Source organism: Poecilia mexicana, unplaced genomic scaffold (assembly GCF_051168715.1).
Source record: "Poecilia mexicana isolate PSO_F unplaced genomic scaffold, ASM5116871v1 scaffold_12, whole genome shotgun sequence".
Taxonomy (NCBI): Eukaryota; Metazoa; Chordata; class Actinopteri; order Cyprinodontiformes; family Poeciliidae; genus Poecilia; species Poecilia mexicana.
This window is the reverse complement of record NW_028263381.1, coordinates 1,441,222-1,457,880: the sequence shown is the minus strand read 5'-3', so window position 1 is coordinate 1,457,880 and position 16,659 is coordinate 1,441,222. Positions and strand designations below refer to the sequence as shown.

The following is a 16,659-nucleotide window of genomic DNA, read 5'->3' as shown; positions in this document are numbered from 1 at the left end:
GCAACATTTTGGACACAAAAACCAGCTTGTAGATTTTTCTGCTCTTTGTTTTGAGCTCATAACAACAGGTAAGTTTCACACTTTACCAAATTCATCACTTGTATTTAGTATGTAAAGCAAAAATACCAAGATTTGTATCTTTTCATTTACCCATGTTAATAAGCTTTTGTTGCCTTTTGTACAGTCATTTTCAATCAAGCTAAGGTTTTAAGACACTGTACCATGTCTAATATATATTTTAATTTTCACAGAAATAATGAATCCCAAAGGAGTTTGTCCTGAAGAGGAAGCCTTGCACTTCATTGCTTCTGAGAAGGACAAAGACATATTTCAGAAGAAATTCATCAGTGAAGACAAAGGTATGCTTTTGTTTGAGAATATAGTGTTTTCTGTTTAATACTCTGAAGCAGGTTCTACTTTTAAAGAACCTTATCTGGGTTAGTGTGATGTACGACACTGAGCTGCATATTGCTGCAGTCTGTGTTTATTATCTATATTAGAGATGTGCCGATCAGGTTTTTTCCTGCTGATTCCGATCACCCAGGAGAGCCGATCACCGATACTGATCACATAATTATTATTTTTTTAATCATAAGCACTACTGGTTACATTATGTGGAAAAAGGAACCATGAATTCACCTTAATTTAGATATAAAACTTGTTTTTAATAACTTTTTCCAAGAAAAAAAACAGGCATTGTACAAGTTGTACTGCTATCGGTAATACCATCTTTAACAGACTGAAACCATATGAAGGCTGTGAAGAGGCTAAATAATGCAAAAAGTCCAAATAAAACCTCTCAACATTGCCAAAACATTCAAGTATAAAACTTAACATTCAAAGGCAAAAACAGGATCCATTACAATAAACAATCCTGAGTTACTGAATGAAAACTTCCTGTTAGCATGGCGGCTAGCTGATTACTGCTTGCTCTGATTGGCTGTTTCTGACTGAGCGGAGTAATTATGCAGAACAGGGAGGAGATCGATTCTTTTTTCAGAGATCATCTGTCTCATGTTAGGTCAGTGAAAGTTTTAGTATGTATGTAATTTTTTTTTTAAGTTAGATGCTGCAGCTTTAAGCAGAGGTTCGGTGTGAGAGTCACTACCAGGTGGAGCAGAAGCGAAGCTCCGTCTGTGAAATATTACTACCTGTAGCGTAGCAGCGGTTCAACAGGAGAGCAGAACCAGCGTCTTACATCGCAGCTCGAAGACTTAAATAACTTTTCCCGTTATTTGTTTAGCTTTCTGACCGTCATGCTAATCCGGGTGAGTGTTTGTAGCTGTGCGCTGCTTTACCTACTGTCTGATCACTTCATATGTCTTTTTTTACTGCAGTGAGCCTCGATATAGTCAAACTCCATCAAGTATGGCTTTGTTTTTATGCCATATTAGATTCGTCGTGTTGATGCGTTTTGACCTGCTTCACCCCACGAGTTTAAATTTTCCGCCGCAACACGCAAACTTCCCCATTCACTCAGTGCGTTATAGTTCCACATCGCTTAGGATTTGTTGCTGCGCGTTTGCGCAGAGTGAAGGAAAGACGAGACCAGCTGCACAGGCAGGTTGGAAATGAGATGCAGGTTTGTGTGATCGGTGGCCGATCGATCGGCACAACTCTAATCTATATAACTATTATATGCTCTTAAGGTTCAGCCGATTTGAAGTCGCAGTTCAACATTTGGGACTGTAAATGCGAAGCTCAATGAAATCCTGATCGTGTTTTTCAGGTTATGGAGTTATTGCCACCAAAAACATTGAGCCAGGAGAATTCCTGCTGGAGTATGTTGGAAGACATATCACTGGGTCTGAGGGAGAGGACCTGTACAAAGAGTACTCTGCTGAAGATGCAGCATTTTTGTATTTCTACAACTTCCAAGAACAAAACTTCTGGTAAATACAATTGCATGAACGTCCAAACTTTGAATCTAAGCCCAGAAATAAGTATAATTTATCTCTTTTTTTCCAGCATTGATGGCAGTAAAGAAACAAGACTTGGAAGATTCATCAATGATGACCACATCAAGCCAAACAGCAAAATTAAAATTGTAAGTAACACAGTCGGAAGTCACTCTGTGTTAATTTAGTAACTGTTTCATTTAACAAACAAATTGACTGAAATAATTTGTGTCTGTACCTATGTGACCAACAGGTATTGGATGAACAACAAAAACCACATCTGTGTGTATTTGCAATCACAGAAATTCTTGCAGGAGAAGAAATCGTCTACGACTATGAAACCCCCAACTGTCAATGGCGACAGGTATTGACAGTATATAATACATATATATTTTATTCAAAGCATGCTTTATCAAATGTCATGCATCTCAGGTATTACCTCTTCATCTCTCATTTTTACTATATTGTTAATGAGCTTTAAGTGGCATAAATGTTTGTAAACATGTTTAAACTCAAAATGTAACAACACTGTCAAAGGTAAAAACAAACCAAATTCTGCATAATAATGTAATGCTGTAATTGTCCTTTTTTTTAGAAGACAACTTCCTTCTCTTCTAATGAACACATGGAAAAGAAGGTAAAGATTTGTGGAAGTTTTTTCTTCATCTTTATATAACATTTTCCTATTATATTTCCCCTGTAGCAGAAAGATAATACATAAGATAATTGGTACTCTATTGTCTCATTGTTTGTTTTGCTTAATTTTGAAGGAATCCCGATGGAAGAGCTCACTAGAAAACCTCAAGTCTGAGTCTGGCGTGATGGAAATTGATGGCCTTGTAATCAATCCAAACATAAAGATTGCAAGTGGATGCAATGGACCAGAAGTCTTTCCAGGATTCTTCTGCAATGGCCCTGTGGCAGTCAAGCGATTTCCTAAGCATATCAACAAAAGCCAATTGAAAATAGCTAACTTTCTGTGTTCAGACAGATTAAAAACCAAACATCTGTTGCAGCCCCTTACTGTGATTGAAGACACTTACTTGGCCTATTTAGTCCTTCCTCTTTGTGAATATAATCTCAAAGACCTGATCGAAAATAAGGATTTTCCTGAGAGACAAAACCTGACTGAGCAGTGGAGACTGGGAATCTGTGAGGAGTTACTGCTGGGACTTCAGGAACTGCACTCACATGGAATGTTGCACGGAGATCTGAGGCCTGAAAACATCCTGTTTGGTAAAGGAAACTTAATGGGCAAACTGTACCAGTCATTTTATTCACAAATGTTGATCATTAAAATGCTAATTTTGATTAAATTATGTTTTGATATTTGTATAATTAAAGATATTTTATTTGTCTACAGATATCAACAATAAAATGTGTATTGGAGACTTTGGAGCAAGCAGAAATCTGGATCCTGCAGACACTGCATCATTTTCACTAACAGGTGGAACTTTGTCCTGGGCCAGTTATGAGGATGTTGGAGTTATAAAAAGCAAATACAAGAAGGAGTCAGATATCCAGGTGTGTTGAACTTAAAATGCTCATTTAATTGTATACTAGACACTAGGATTGTTTGTTGAGCTATGATTTTGTTCAATCATTAGCAAGTGTTTGGATTAGAATAATAATAACATTCATTATTATTATTCACTTTGCATAGTTTGACCTTGAGGACATGGTTTTAATGTAATCTGTTACATTTTAGGTAGCGGGATGCTTGATGCATTACATCCTGACAGATGGACAACATCCCTTTCAAACTACAACCCCATACTTCAGTGATCCCATCGGGCTGACTCTTAACATCAGAATGGCCAACTTCACTCTTCAGTGTGAGGAAAGATGGAGTGGGCTAAAAGACATCATTACCCGGATGCTGAGCAGATCACTTGAAGAACGTCCCACCATTGAAGAATCTCTTAAGGCTGTAATGTGTAAGTAGCATTGGTTTAAATATAATTTATAACTTTATGGGCTGGGAAACATCTTAAATTAAACATGAAAACTGATGAACCCTATTTTGTCTTATTTACAGGTTTGCCACATCAGTCTGATTATACTGGAACCACAAACAACACTGGGCTTGATAATCAAAAAGAAGTAAGTCATTGTTTTCCAGTAGTGTAGGGCAATATAAGTTTACTTTACTGTAAGACACTTAACATCTTTCACTGAAGAAATTTTATCTGACTTTTAAATCCATATTTAATACTTACTTTTATTGTCATTTATATTCATTAATTCGCTGCTTTTTGTTATTATTACAGGATGGAACCCATACAACAAATTACGGGCCTGAAACTTTAGCTGAGACGGACATTGCAGAGAGTACTGACAACGATCTATTTGACATTTCTGACTGTAACCCATTGCTTTCAACTTCTGTGATGGAAGAGGAAGAGGAATTTTCTGAGTTTGAAATGGTAATAAAGGATTTAATGATATAAGCAGCGGTGAAGAAAATCATAACTATGTATAAAGAAGTGGTGCGAGTATGATATTCTCTTCTTTGCAAAGTAATTAATAAGCTATCTTTTTTTCAGACCGTCGAGGAAGAGGGTTCCCGTTCTCTGGTAATGTCAGATGAAAAAGTAGATGACAACTCACAATCAAAGGAAGAAGAAACTACAGAACGTGAAGTAATCCTCAGAAAAACACCTTCTAAAACTCAACAGAAGTCACATGGCAGTAACTCTCAACAACATAACGTCACAGTAAAAACATCTTCAAACACTTCACACCATCGTGTCTATGACAAGAAAAATTATTGTTTTTACTGTGGAAAGCCTTACGCAAAAATCACAAGACATCTGAAGCAGAAGCATTCAGACCAACCCGATGTGGCCAGGGCACTTGCATATAGGAAAGGATCAAAAATGCACTCCTTGCTTTTGACCAAAGTAGCAAACATGGGAAACTATCAACACAACTGTTCTGTCCTGTCCTCTGGGGAAGGACAAATCATCCCAAAAAGGCAAGCAACATGTGAGGTAGCTGCAACGAACTACCTACCTTGCAAGTTTTGCTTTGCTATGTATGTGAAGACAGATCTCTGGAGACACCTCAAGCGTTGCAAACTCCGAGGGACAGAAGCTAGCATCGTGACAAGAAGAGTTCAGACAAGTTCTTCCATGATGTTACCCATGAATACTGTGATTTCCACTGGACTTAAAACGGTTCTCCAGGAAATGACGTATGACAATATCACGCTGTTAGTAAAGGCCGACTCCCTCATTATTTCTCTGGGTCAGAGAATGTTCCTCAAAAATGGAGAAGTTGGACGCCATCGAGCAGACATCAGAAATAAGATGAGGGAACTTGCCAGGCTTGTTCTTGTTGCAAGAGACATTGACAAGGACGTTGTCTTTTTGAAGGACTTGATCTGCCCAAGAAAATTCAACACTGTCCTTGAGGCTGTAAAACAGATGACTGGGTTTAATGAATTATCGAACAGATTCGCAGTGCCCTCAACAGCACTAAAACTGCGCCATTCTCTTGTGAAAGTGTCGTACATTTTGCAAGGAGAGGCGCTGCGTGTACAGGATGATGATTTAAAATCAAAAGCAGAGCAATTTGTCAAGTTAATAGAACTGGATTGGTCAACACATGTGTCATCCAATGCCCTGAAAACGCTTTACCAGAAGAAATGGAATCTGCCGCAAATACTGCCTTTGTCAGAAGACATCAAAAAGCTCCAGGACCATCTGAAAAGCCTTGAGGTAGTCTGCAAAAAAAATCTCATTGATCAACCAACAGCAAAATCATGGAGTGAACTCGCTCAAGTCACTCTGACACAGCTAATACTGTTCAATCGCCGTCGTGAAGGAGAAGTTTCAAGAATGGAACTCAACACATATTTACAAAGGAACCAACACGACATGCATGATGAAGTTTTGGAGAGCCTTTCAAAGTTTGAAAAAAAACTTTGTGAGAATCTCGCCAGAGTAGAGGTACGGGGGAAAAGAGGCCGCAAAGTGCCTGTTCTGTTCACAACAAATATAAAACAGTCTGTGGAACTTCTGATTAAAACTAGAGAAGAGGTTGGCATTTCCCCCACCAATCCCTACATTTTTGCTCGTCCATTTTATGGCTCCCAAGGGAACTTTCGTGGATGTGACAGCTTAAAACGGTTTGCTGAAAGCTGCGGAGCTAAACAACCACAGAATCTCACATCAACCAAACTACGAAAGCATATTGCCACAGTTTCACAGCTCCTAAACCTGCAAACTCACGAACTAGACCAGCTGGCAACTTTCATGGGACATGATATTGAGGTCCACAGGGAATTTTACAGACTGCCTGAAGAAACACTCCAAGTGGCAAAAGTCAGTAGACTTCTTTTTGCTCTGCAAGGTGGAATGAGTAAATTCAAAGGGAAATCTCTTGAAGACATCACACCAAACATCAACTGTAAGTGAAAGATTTCAAAATGTATTTTCTTTTTATGAAATGAAGCAAATTTTATATTTTTTATTTTGTTAAAAAAATAGATGTGCTTAAGTATTTACTGTAAACATTTTGCTGCAGCTGAGGAGAAGTCTAGTGACTCAGATTCAGATGTTCAGTCTGAAGGGACTCCCATCAAAAAGAGTCAAAAAGGTAACATTTTCCTCTGTTTACTACTGTAACGGAAAAGAAAAAAAATCTATCCACTTAATGAAGTATTTTTTAAATGATCATGCCACTTCAATCTGATGTAAACATTTAATTGCTAACTATGTTTTTCAGAGACTTCAAAGGGTAAAAACCGTGAAGAAAGCACTGCATCATGCACGTCAACTGGGGGCATTAAAATATCGCCAAAGTCGCCAAGTAAAATAGGTATGTTGTTCAATTCACTCCATGGGATACTGTTTGCAGTATTAAAAATAGTAAAGAAGCTGATCCTCAACCAGATCACTCCGGCCCCAGGTCGGGTGCCTCCCTTCCCATTACCTCTGAATCCCAACACCAGAGTGCTAATCCTAAATCAACTGCCTACAGTCTTTGACTGTTTGCAAAATATCTCTGCAGATGGAGAAATCACATACAATGTGCAAGATTTCTCTTTTATTTACAGGAATTATAGTATGCATATAATGGAACAAAGTCTCTCCCTCTCCCAAATGGGGGATTGGTTTACGACCTATTGATAAAATCTCAAATAGTTTTGATGGAAAATTCCACACAGCATCACATGGGAGTCACATTCTGCTGACTTTCTAACATCAAAGAGATTGGGCTGACCCCTTGTGGACCAGGAAACAATGGGTACCTGCAGCATTACCATTTGACTGTGGGGTGTGAAACCAGGAAAACCTGCGTGAAGCCAGCAACATTCCCTTTTACTCCAGTGTTTATATGAAAACTCTTGACTTTTATTTACCAGAGTTGGTGTTAAGCGATTTTTATTAATCAATTTATTAATTTTCCTCCTTCTTTTACATACAGGGAAATCCAGAAGACCTTGGTCAGACACTGAAAGAAAAGTCATCCACCAGCATTTCAAGGACTTCTTGAAGAAACTGAAGATCCCTGGCAAAGTGGACTGTCAAAAATGCTTAAATAATAATCAGATCCTAAAGGATAATGAAAGAGACTGGAAAGCAATAAAATATTTTATGTACAACAAAATTGCAGCTATAAAGAAGAGCTAATAACAGTAAGGTCAGGAATGATTGGGAGCTAAATTCTGGTACTTCACATGATGGACTATCAATGTGAACCACCTGGATACTGGGAGCTCACATTATGGTAGTCCATGTAAATGGATCATCAGCATTTTGAATTTAAAATGTGAGTGGTGGAGGCAGAAGACTGATCATCATGAGCCTGGTTCTGATAGAGGCTTTTTCCTGTTAAAAATGAGTTTTTCCTTGTTGTGCCCTGAGAGAACATTTGTTGGGACTTGGCTAAACTGAATTGAATTGTTGTAGTTAAGTTAATTCCTTCTCTGCCAGGTCCTAATTATTATTATTATTATTATTATTATTATTATTATTTGCTTATTTTTTTCTGTTCTTTTATTATTATTGTTTTTTCTAATCAGTTTAAAAGTTCTATTACTGAAGGTGCAAAGACTGTACTACTGCACAGGTTATGAGAATCTTCATTTGACAATCTGTCTTGATAGTTTATTATGTGAAAAGCCATTTGTGCAGTAAAAGCATGCGAGTAACTCCCAGCTTATGATTACGTGATTGCATGTAGTTCAAAGTATTTCAATAAAATTTGACTTAAAATACAAACCCATCTGCATTTGGGCACTTCTTTCTTGAGATTTACTGATTGCAAAAGCTGGATAAATGTAAAATCAAAAAAACCAAAAGCATACGGGGTTAATTGTAGTATTATTCTTTTTTCATTCAGCAATTTTGAACTGTGCATATCATTTTGTGCTACTTATGTCATACAACAGCCATCCTTGTCATTCCATATAAACCAAGTGTGGTCCTTTTCAACAAATCAGCAAAAGATGTATTCAGATAAATATAGATTAACTCTTGTGTCTAGAAATGGGGTCCAACCGACCCAACACATGTACAACTTGTATCATTTGCCATAGTCCTCTGTTTGCCTCAGTCCTTGCACACACAAGGGTTAAGACAACAAGTATGTAAAATATACTACGCATGTTTAAAATGTAGACATCTGTTGATATGCGTCTCTCACAGGTAGTGTTGTAGCACTCGAGACCACTTTTTGATGGTCTCGGTCTAGTCTCGGACTCGACCTCCTTTGGTCTCCGTCTTGTCTCGGGCGCTGAGAACTCGTGAATTTATTACAAGACCGGTCAAGACCACAACTGTGGAAAAATCACTAGATTGAGAAATATACCGATTAAAATCCAAGCAATAACGTGACGTAATAATTACGTGTTTCTGTTTCCACTGTCCACTGTTTCACTCATATGCGGGACTTCAAACCCTGCACAGTGGTTTTCTCTGAGTGGCAGATGTCTGTCTAATCGTTAGTAATAGATTCCTGCTACATAAATAATCAGAAATTCGATGGCGACGACATGTTTAGCAGCGGTTCGCTTTGACAAACGGTGGACTACTTCTAAATTTTATCATCACTTAGAAAAGAAAGGTAGACATCACGTCTGTGGACGTGATGTTAGTGAAGCTAGCTGTGCACGAACAAATTGTATGAAAAAAGCTGTCACTCACTGCGCTGAATGCGGAGGTGTTGACTGATGTGTCACATGTATGGGACAATGCTGTGACCAAAGTCTGACATTCACTAACGATCCGATTCTTCCGAATGGCTCTTTACTAAGAACGATAGGACTGGAGCCTCACTGAGAGCCGTTCTTTGTTCTTGTAATGCTCTGCGTACACTGCAGTAGGTATTATTATTTTATTTAATTATACTGATATTTATTTAGCTAGTGAGTAAGTAAAACACAAGAACGGAAGAGCACGCAGTGCATGCTCATTGCTCTTTGATTGTTTTGGTCACCTGTCTTGGTGGCAGATATTACAGCACTGTGCTGCCTGGCTTCATGTAGCGGGACAGAAAGTGAGAACAGTCATGGTGCTCACCTTGTACTTAGTTACTTCTTGCTTTTTGCTCCTTGGTCAGAGTTCATAGTTGAGTGTTGTTTACCGTTAGGACATTACCTTAATTACTATGTTTAATGGCACAGACAGAGGTGGTTTCTGACATGGGCAGAATGGGCAACTGTCTAGGATGTTATCTTGTTAGGGATGGCACAAGACCTCCATGGATTGTGGCACAGACATGGAAGGAAAGAAGAATTAAGAGTTTGAATTGATGATGATATTGGTTAAATTTATTTAAGCTCTAAGCATTTAATGTCTAGGTGTTTTTATGGGAATATGAATCTTTCAGATCAATTTAAGAAGCAACTTTGATCATATTTCACATTTTATCATGTCATGTAGCACGGGGTGCTGATCTTGGTCTTGACTTGGTCTCAATTTCCCTCGGTCTTGGTCTCAGACCCTAAAAGTCTTGATGCACTCCAGTCTTGGTCTTGACTTGGTCTCGGATAATATATTCTCATCTGTAGTAATACTCAGGAGTTAGAGGCTTCGCGGACCCATTAGACAGAGAGCTGGGAAGCACATCTCCCTCCTCTCAGAATGGGAAGCAGAGAGAGAGAGAAGAGGGGACGGGGGTGTTGCGCAACAACAGTGGTCTTGACTATAACTCTAGCTTGCAGGTCTGTAACTTTTTTAAAAGATGTACGAATCTTGTACTTCTTCACAACTGAGTAAAACACTAATGAGGTCTTTAGCAGAACTCCCTGAAAACTCTGGATCACTGCAGTTAGGAAGTGATTTATAGGTATTTGATCACTCGCACCAGGAATGGACATCTACGACTCAACTCGCAGCACTCTGACCTCGAGAGGCCTATTTGAGGAGTATGATGGATTCATGGATGCTAATGATGATGACAAACACTACTTTGTGGAGCCTGTGTCATCAATGTAAATACACCCACTTTACTTTTACATATATTTATGTTAGTATGTAAAAGCCTCATTCAGGCACATGTGTGTTTAACATGTAGCATGTGTTATGATCCATGTTTCTGTGTGCCGGCCCTCCAAAACCTCCAGCCGGCCTTCCTGCCGGCAGTGTTGTGGTACTCGAAGTTGGTCTTGGTCTCGAGACTGGTCTTAAGACCATTTTTTGATGGTCTCGGTCTCGTCTCGGACTCGACCGCATTTGGTCTCGGTCTTGTCTCGGGCTCTGAGGACTTGGCATTTTATTTCAAGACTAGTCGAGACCGCAACTGTGAAAATACCACTAAACGTACAGCATACTGTCCACTTTATTTGTTAACATCTTTGTTTTCAGTGGATGCAAAACGCACCGATTAAAATCCAAGCAACTACGTGTTTCCCCCCCCTCCTGCTCCCCTCCCCACCTTTCACTCGCACGCGGCGCTCCAGGACATGCGCAGTGGTTTTCTCTCAGCGGCTGAAAATGTTTGTCTAATCATCAGTAATATAATAGTGCTGCATAAATAGTAAGAAATCCGATGGCCACAGCGAACTCAACATCGCTTCGCTTTCACAGACGGTGGGGACAACGTCTAACTTTTTTCGTCACTTAGAAAAGTAGCTCAAAGAAGGTAAGCTCCGTTAACGTGATGTTAGCAAAGCTAGCTGTACAGAGACACATAAGCTGAATTATTGTGCGGAGGTGTAGACTGACTTGTCGCATATATGGGACAACGCTATGTCCAAAAGTCTGCAATATAGTGAGGTGACATTCAGAAACAGTCGATTCTTCTCCACGGCTCTTTACTTATTAGATAGGACTGGAGTGTCACTCACTGATAGCCGTTCTATCAGATTACTATACGCTGTCAGAATAGCATACATGCAGTGAGTACCATGCCTGCGCATGCGCATTAAGAAGTCCGACCGTCAGAGGAGTTGTCAGTTCACCATACGCAGCAAGTTATGACGAAAATAAGTCATTAAATTGTTTTCAATGATAACTATATAGATATACATGTGTTGTCGTGGTTTCAAAGTGTATTTAAAGCAGGTCTGGCTGCTGCTGGAGTCAGCTACAACACACGCCCATGTAAAACTCACTTAACCGTTAAGTCAGGATGCCATACAACTGTTAATAACAAAGTGTATGATGATCTACGTCATGATTCTATGTTGCTGATTAAATGAAATCTTATGGTAATGAGATATTGCCGGTGTTCTATCAGATAGCCATACGCTGTCAGAATAGCATACGTACATGTAGTGAGTACCATGCCAGCGCATGCGCATTAAGAAGTCTGACCGTCAGTGGAGTTGTCAGTATACGCAACAAGTTATGACGAAAATAAGTCATTAAATTGTTTATAATATGACATAATATGATAACTAGATAGATATACATGCGTTGTCATGGCTTCAAAGTGTGTTTAAAGCAGGTCTGGTTGCAGCTGGATGCCATACAACTGTTAATAACAAAGTGTATGATGATCTACGTCATGATTCTATGTTGCTGATTAAATGAAATCTTATGGTAATGAGATATTGCCGGTGTTCTATCAGATAGCCATACGCTGTCAGAATAGCATATGTACATGTAGTGAGTACCATGCCAGCGCATGCGCATTAAGAAGTCTGACCGTCAGTGGAGTTGTCAGTATACGCAACAAGTTATGACGTCATTAAATTGTTTATAATATGACATAATATGATAACTAGATAGATATACATGCGTTGTCATGGTTTCAAAGTGTGTTTAAAGCAGGTCTGGTTGCAGCTGGATGCCATACAACTGTTAATAACTGTTAATAATGATCTACGTCACAATTCTATGTTGCTGATTAAATAAAATCATATGGTAATGACAGCGTATGCATGTCTGAGCTAAGCGTACGACTATCTGACAACGTATGCTGATCTGACAGAACACCGTGAGTTCATGCTAAGCGTATGACGATCTGACCTGACAGAACACCCATTCTTAGTTCTTGTAATGCTCTGTGTACCATCATCATTTTATTTAATTATGTATGTTGATATTTAAATTAACAAATAACTAGAACACAAGAACAAAAGAGCACGCAGAGCATGCACATTGCTCTTTGATTGTTTTTGTTCAAAGTGGCAGCTGTAATGTCTGCCATGGTGTCAGACTACCTGGCTTCATGTACTGGGAGAGAGTGAAAACAGTCACAAAGTCACGATGAGCGCCTTCTGCTTGGTTACTTCTTGCTTGTTACTCCTTGGTCAGTGTTCATAGTTGAGCGTTATTTACCGTCAGGGCATTGCCTCAATTGCTATGTTTAATGGTGCAACAGTGGTGGTTTCTTATATGAGCAATAGGGGCAAATGCCCAGGGCGTTATGTTTTTAGGGATGGCACGAGACCATCACACATTTTAGCGCAGAAATGGAATATTTAATATTGGTAAAATGTATTAAGTATTTAATATCTAGGTGTTTTTATGGGAATATGGATCTTTCAGATTATTTTGAGAAGCAATTTCAATCATATTTTACATTTTATTGTGTCATGTAGCACGGGCCGCTGGTCTTGGTCTTGACTTGGTCTCTGACCCCAAAAGTCTTGGTCTTGTCTTGGTCTCGGGTTAGGTGGTCTTGAACGCAACACTGCCTGCCGGCCCTCCAAAGCCTCCTCGTCTGTGCTTCCTGCACCGGCAGAGACCGCCAGATCCGCCTGCAGGACTTCACTTCCTGCACTGACGTCGCCACCCACCGCGGCTCCAGCTCCGCCTCCGACGTCGCCGCCCTCTGGACCTCCCACGGGAGCTCCACCTCCTGTGCCGTGGTGGCCCCCGGACTGTTTTCCGTGTCTGAGTTCCTGTTTTGGATTTAGTTTTGATTTCTGGACTCTAGCCCTCCTGCCGTCGCCCTTCCGCCCACCCTGTTGGGTCGTTTTGTTTTTGGTTATGGACTTTTCTGCTGGGCGTCTGGTAGCCGCCTTTGAGGGGGTCGGGGGTACTGTCATGAGCCATGTTTCTGTGTGTTTATTTTTGGAGTTTTTTTGTGTTCAGTCCCTTCCTGTGAGTCTCTGTCTCTGCTCTTCCCCGTTGATTGTTCCCAGGTGTTTCTCGTTCCCTTGATTACCCCTGTGTGTATTTAAGTCCACCTGTTGTCTTTGTCTCTTGTCGGGTCCTTGTCTTAGTTTGTCTGTGTCTAACGTTGTCGCACGTACGTCTCAGCTCTCAAGTGGAATTGTAATTCTGGTTAGCTTCGCTCTCTTGTCAGTCCTTGTTGTTAGTGCGACCGGTATTTAGCTGGGTGCTAACTTCTCCGCCGTGCCGCCTGTTTTTGGACTGTTGAACATCTTCATCATTAAACGCTTCATCATCATTATCTGGGTCTATGCATCACTCCTCACCATCACCTACCACCACTTCATGACAAAAGGAAGACGAGCAGAGTTACAAAGTGATGATTTTCAAGACGAAATTGGGTGAGTAATACTTTTAAATAAGTCTTTTTTTTCTTTATAAAACGAAAAACAAAACAAAAGAATAAAAGTTGTATTTTTGTTTTATTTGTTTTTTCTCTCTTGTGTTTTGGGGGTTAGGGGTAATGATTAAATGATTAAAATATAATATCTAATGACATTACATTTTAATCATGTATTTGTGAACATGACCTCTATTCCACAAATTCAGTGATGATATTTGTTCTTCTTACTATGTGTGTATGTGAGTGAGTGTTGGTCATAAGTTGCTGTGCGTGCGTGCGTGCGTGTGTGTGCGTGTGCACATATTGATTAGAGCATCCAGAATAACCTTCTGTTTGACTTCAGTTTATGGAAGCTTTCACAAAAACAGACAGATGAGCTTAATTCCAGCTCTGCTGATGGTTGTTAAAGTCACAAGAACAGAGCAAATTTAGCAACGTGTTAGTTGTACTTAATTCTAGCTCAGCATGCAAAACACTCTAGAACCTATGAGCATGCATGTGAAGGAGTCACCCAGAGGAGATGCTCTGTGGACTCCAAGCAGCACAGCTAATAGAAACAATGTGAACCTCCTGAGGTCCTGATGATGTGTTTTCCCCCCTGTGGGGAACTGTGATATGTGCTGAATACTCCGCTGACTTCTTCCACCACATGCCTGCACTCAGTAGAGATGCATGTGAAGGCAACAACAATTCTGAAATCATTCATTATAATGTCACCTTCAGCAAAAAACAAAGAAAACCAGCTAAAGAGGAGACAAAAGGGCCTGTTACGCAGAGGCTCAGCGTATAGAATGAAGCATGACAATAAGAATGCAGTTAAGGTGGATTTATTCAGAAACTGCAGGTCACATTTGCACCAAAATCATTTTACAGAGAGCCAAAGAAACTGGCTTTTATACCATGAGCAATTTCACCATCCATACCAAAGAAATGGATAGTCAAAGATAAAAAGAAGTAAACATTATTTACACAAGTAATAAATGGTACCAATAAATATATACATGCATGCAAATCATTGTAACTAAACTAATCTAAGGTAATTGTAACTTAATATAACTCCTCAGAGCATTACCCCTCCTAACTGACATGCTGCAGGAGCTTTTCAGCAGCACCTGGAGGTGCCCTGTGCTGCTCCATGCTGTCGTGGAGACTCCAGGATTGGTGAGCACTCAAACAATTGTTGAACTCAAATTAAACCAACAGAAGTTCTCAAAACAACCTGCCATTCTCCCTATACAGGAAGAAAAGCCCGTCCCCCCGGCCTGAAAGAATGTTCAACTAAATGTCACAATGAAGCTGAAATAAAGAAATGAAACAGAAAACATTTGGTCTGCAAATAAATAAAACATAATATCAACATCACATATAAGACATTCTGCACATGTTCAGCTGTAAAAAAAAGGCTGTATTTCCTGGTTTGCATGTGCTGAACCACATGGGACTGCGCTGGATATTAGACATGCATTCTGTGATTGGTTGTTTGTAGAGGTAATAAAGTGGAATGTCTCTGTCATATCTATTTATTAATTCCAAAAATGTACTATTTTGCCATTTTCTCTGTGAACATCCTCAGGAGCAAAAGTCTGAAATTGGATGAGTTTTTCTCTTCCTGTGATGTCTTTAGTTTCTTTTTTTCTAACTCAACATTTCAGGATAGAGGACGCTGTTTGATGCTGTGCCTGGAGGAACAGCGCAGTGTTCCTCTCGCAGTCAGTTATTTTTGATAGTGAGCTGTGTAAATAGAACTGATTTGATTCAACAATCCAAAACATGTTCCTGCTCCGACCCTGGAGGACATCACCCTGGAGGGTTCATGAAGAAGCAATCTCAGTGCAGCCATGAGAGTACTGTGACTTTAATTCAATTTGAATCAGTAAAAAGTTCAGAACTTCCTGGAACAAGGCAGCTTTGGCATGAGGCCAATAATGCTTTTCAGGTCTCTTAGTAGCAGCCAATAGGATCCCTTCATACCACTGGGCATCCATAAGCAGCTACTCTGTGGCTTTTTCAGAGTCGTTGTTTTAGGGTTTAAAGCAAAAGAAGACTAAGCACCGCACCTGAAGCAGGAAGAAAGGAAAATTGTAAAACTCACCTCATGACCAAAGCATATCAAATCTTTGACAGTGTATTAGACCCCACAGAGAAAAAAGACTCAAATTTTTAGATAAATTTCGGATTTTTATTTTTTAGAAAAGCTTGGAAATTTCTGAGTTTCAAAAGTAAAAAAAAATCTTTAAAATTTCTGAGATTCACAAAATTTCTGAGTTTTTTTAAGGACATTTTTTACTCAGGTTTTACATAGGCTCTAATATGCTGTTGTACAAATCGAATATGATTGGCAAGGTATATGAAGAATATGTTTACCTTCTAAAAGTTATAAGTTTTGTTAAAAAAAATGCTTGTGGACACATAGTGGATATAAAGTGCTTGCCCTTTCTTCATCTCCAGTTGGGTATATTTATACAGATATGCTGTCAGGATGCATCATTTATGACTATGCATACACATAAACCATCTAATTGTACAATTAAATTGTGCATTTAATTCTGAAACCTTTAAAGGCCATTTTTCTCACTCAAGTCTCAGTAGGAGCGTACCTGTTCCCCTCTCTCACCTGAACCAGGCAGCCACTGTTCTGGTCAGTAATCAAATTACTCTCTTTCTCTCCCTCTACTCTGGATTCTCCTGTACTGCCAGGAGAGAGAGTTTATTGTTTTTTTTTTTATTTAAAGAACTAACCTTCCGCCTCCCACTCTGCCTAAATTTGGGTTCAGCCACTGCAATATGACAATCATAGAGCAACTACTGGATTATTTAAACAACACGTCTATTTCTTTGTCAG

The 16,659-nt window shown here is 39.5% G+C and overlaps 1 protein-coding gene across 1 annotated transcript; it reads left to right on the top strand.

The window, feature by feature from the left end:
* The first annotated feature begins 256 nt into the window (after nucleotides 1-256).
* Nucleotides 257-5,456, top strand: LOC106903806 (uncharacterized). Its single transcript, XM_088011339.1, has 12 exons — nucleotides 257-359; nucleotides 1,730-1,892; nucleotides 1,969-2,047; nucleotides 2,152-2,262; nucleotides 2,494-2,535; nucleotides 2,669-3,134; nucleotides 3,262-3,422; nucleotides 3,607-3,835; nucleotides 3,937-4,001; nucleotides 4,169-4,324; nucleotides 4,445-5,317; nucleotides 5,406-5,456. The coding sequence occupies exons 1-12, from the start codon at nucleotides 257-259 to the stop codon at nucleotides 5,454-5,456; spliced, it is 2,499 nt and encodes an 832-aa protein (XP_087867465.1).
* The last annotated feature ends 11,203 nt before the right edge of the window (nucleotides 5,457-16,659 follow it).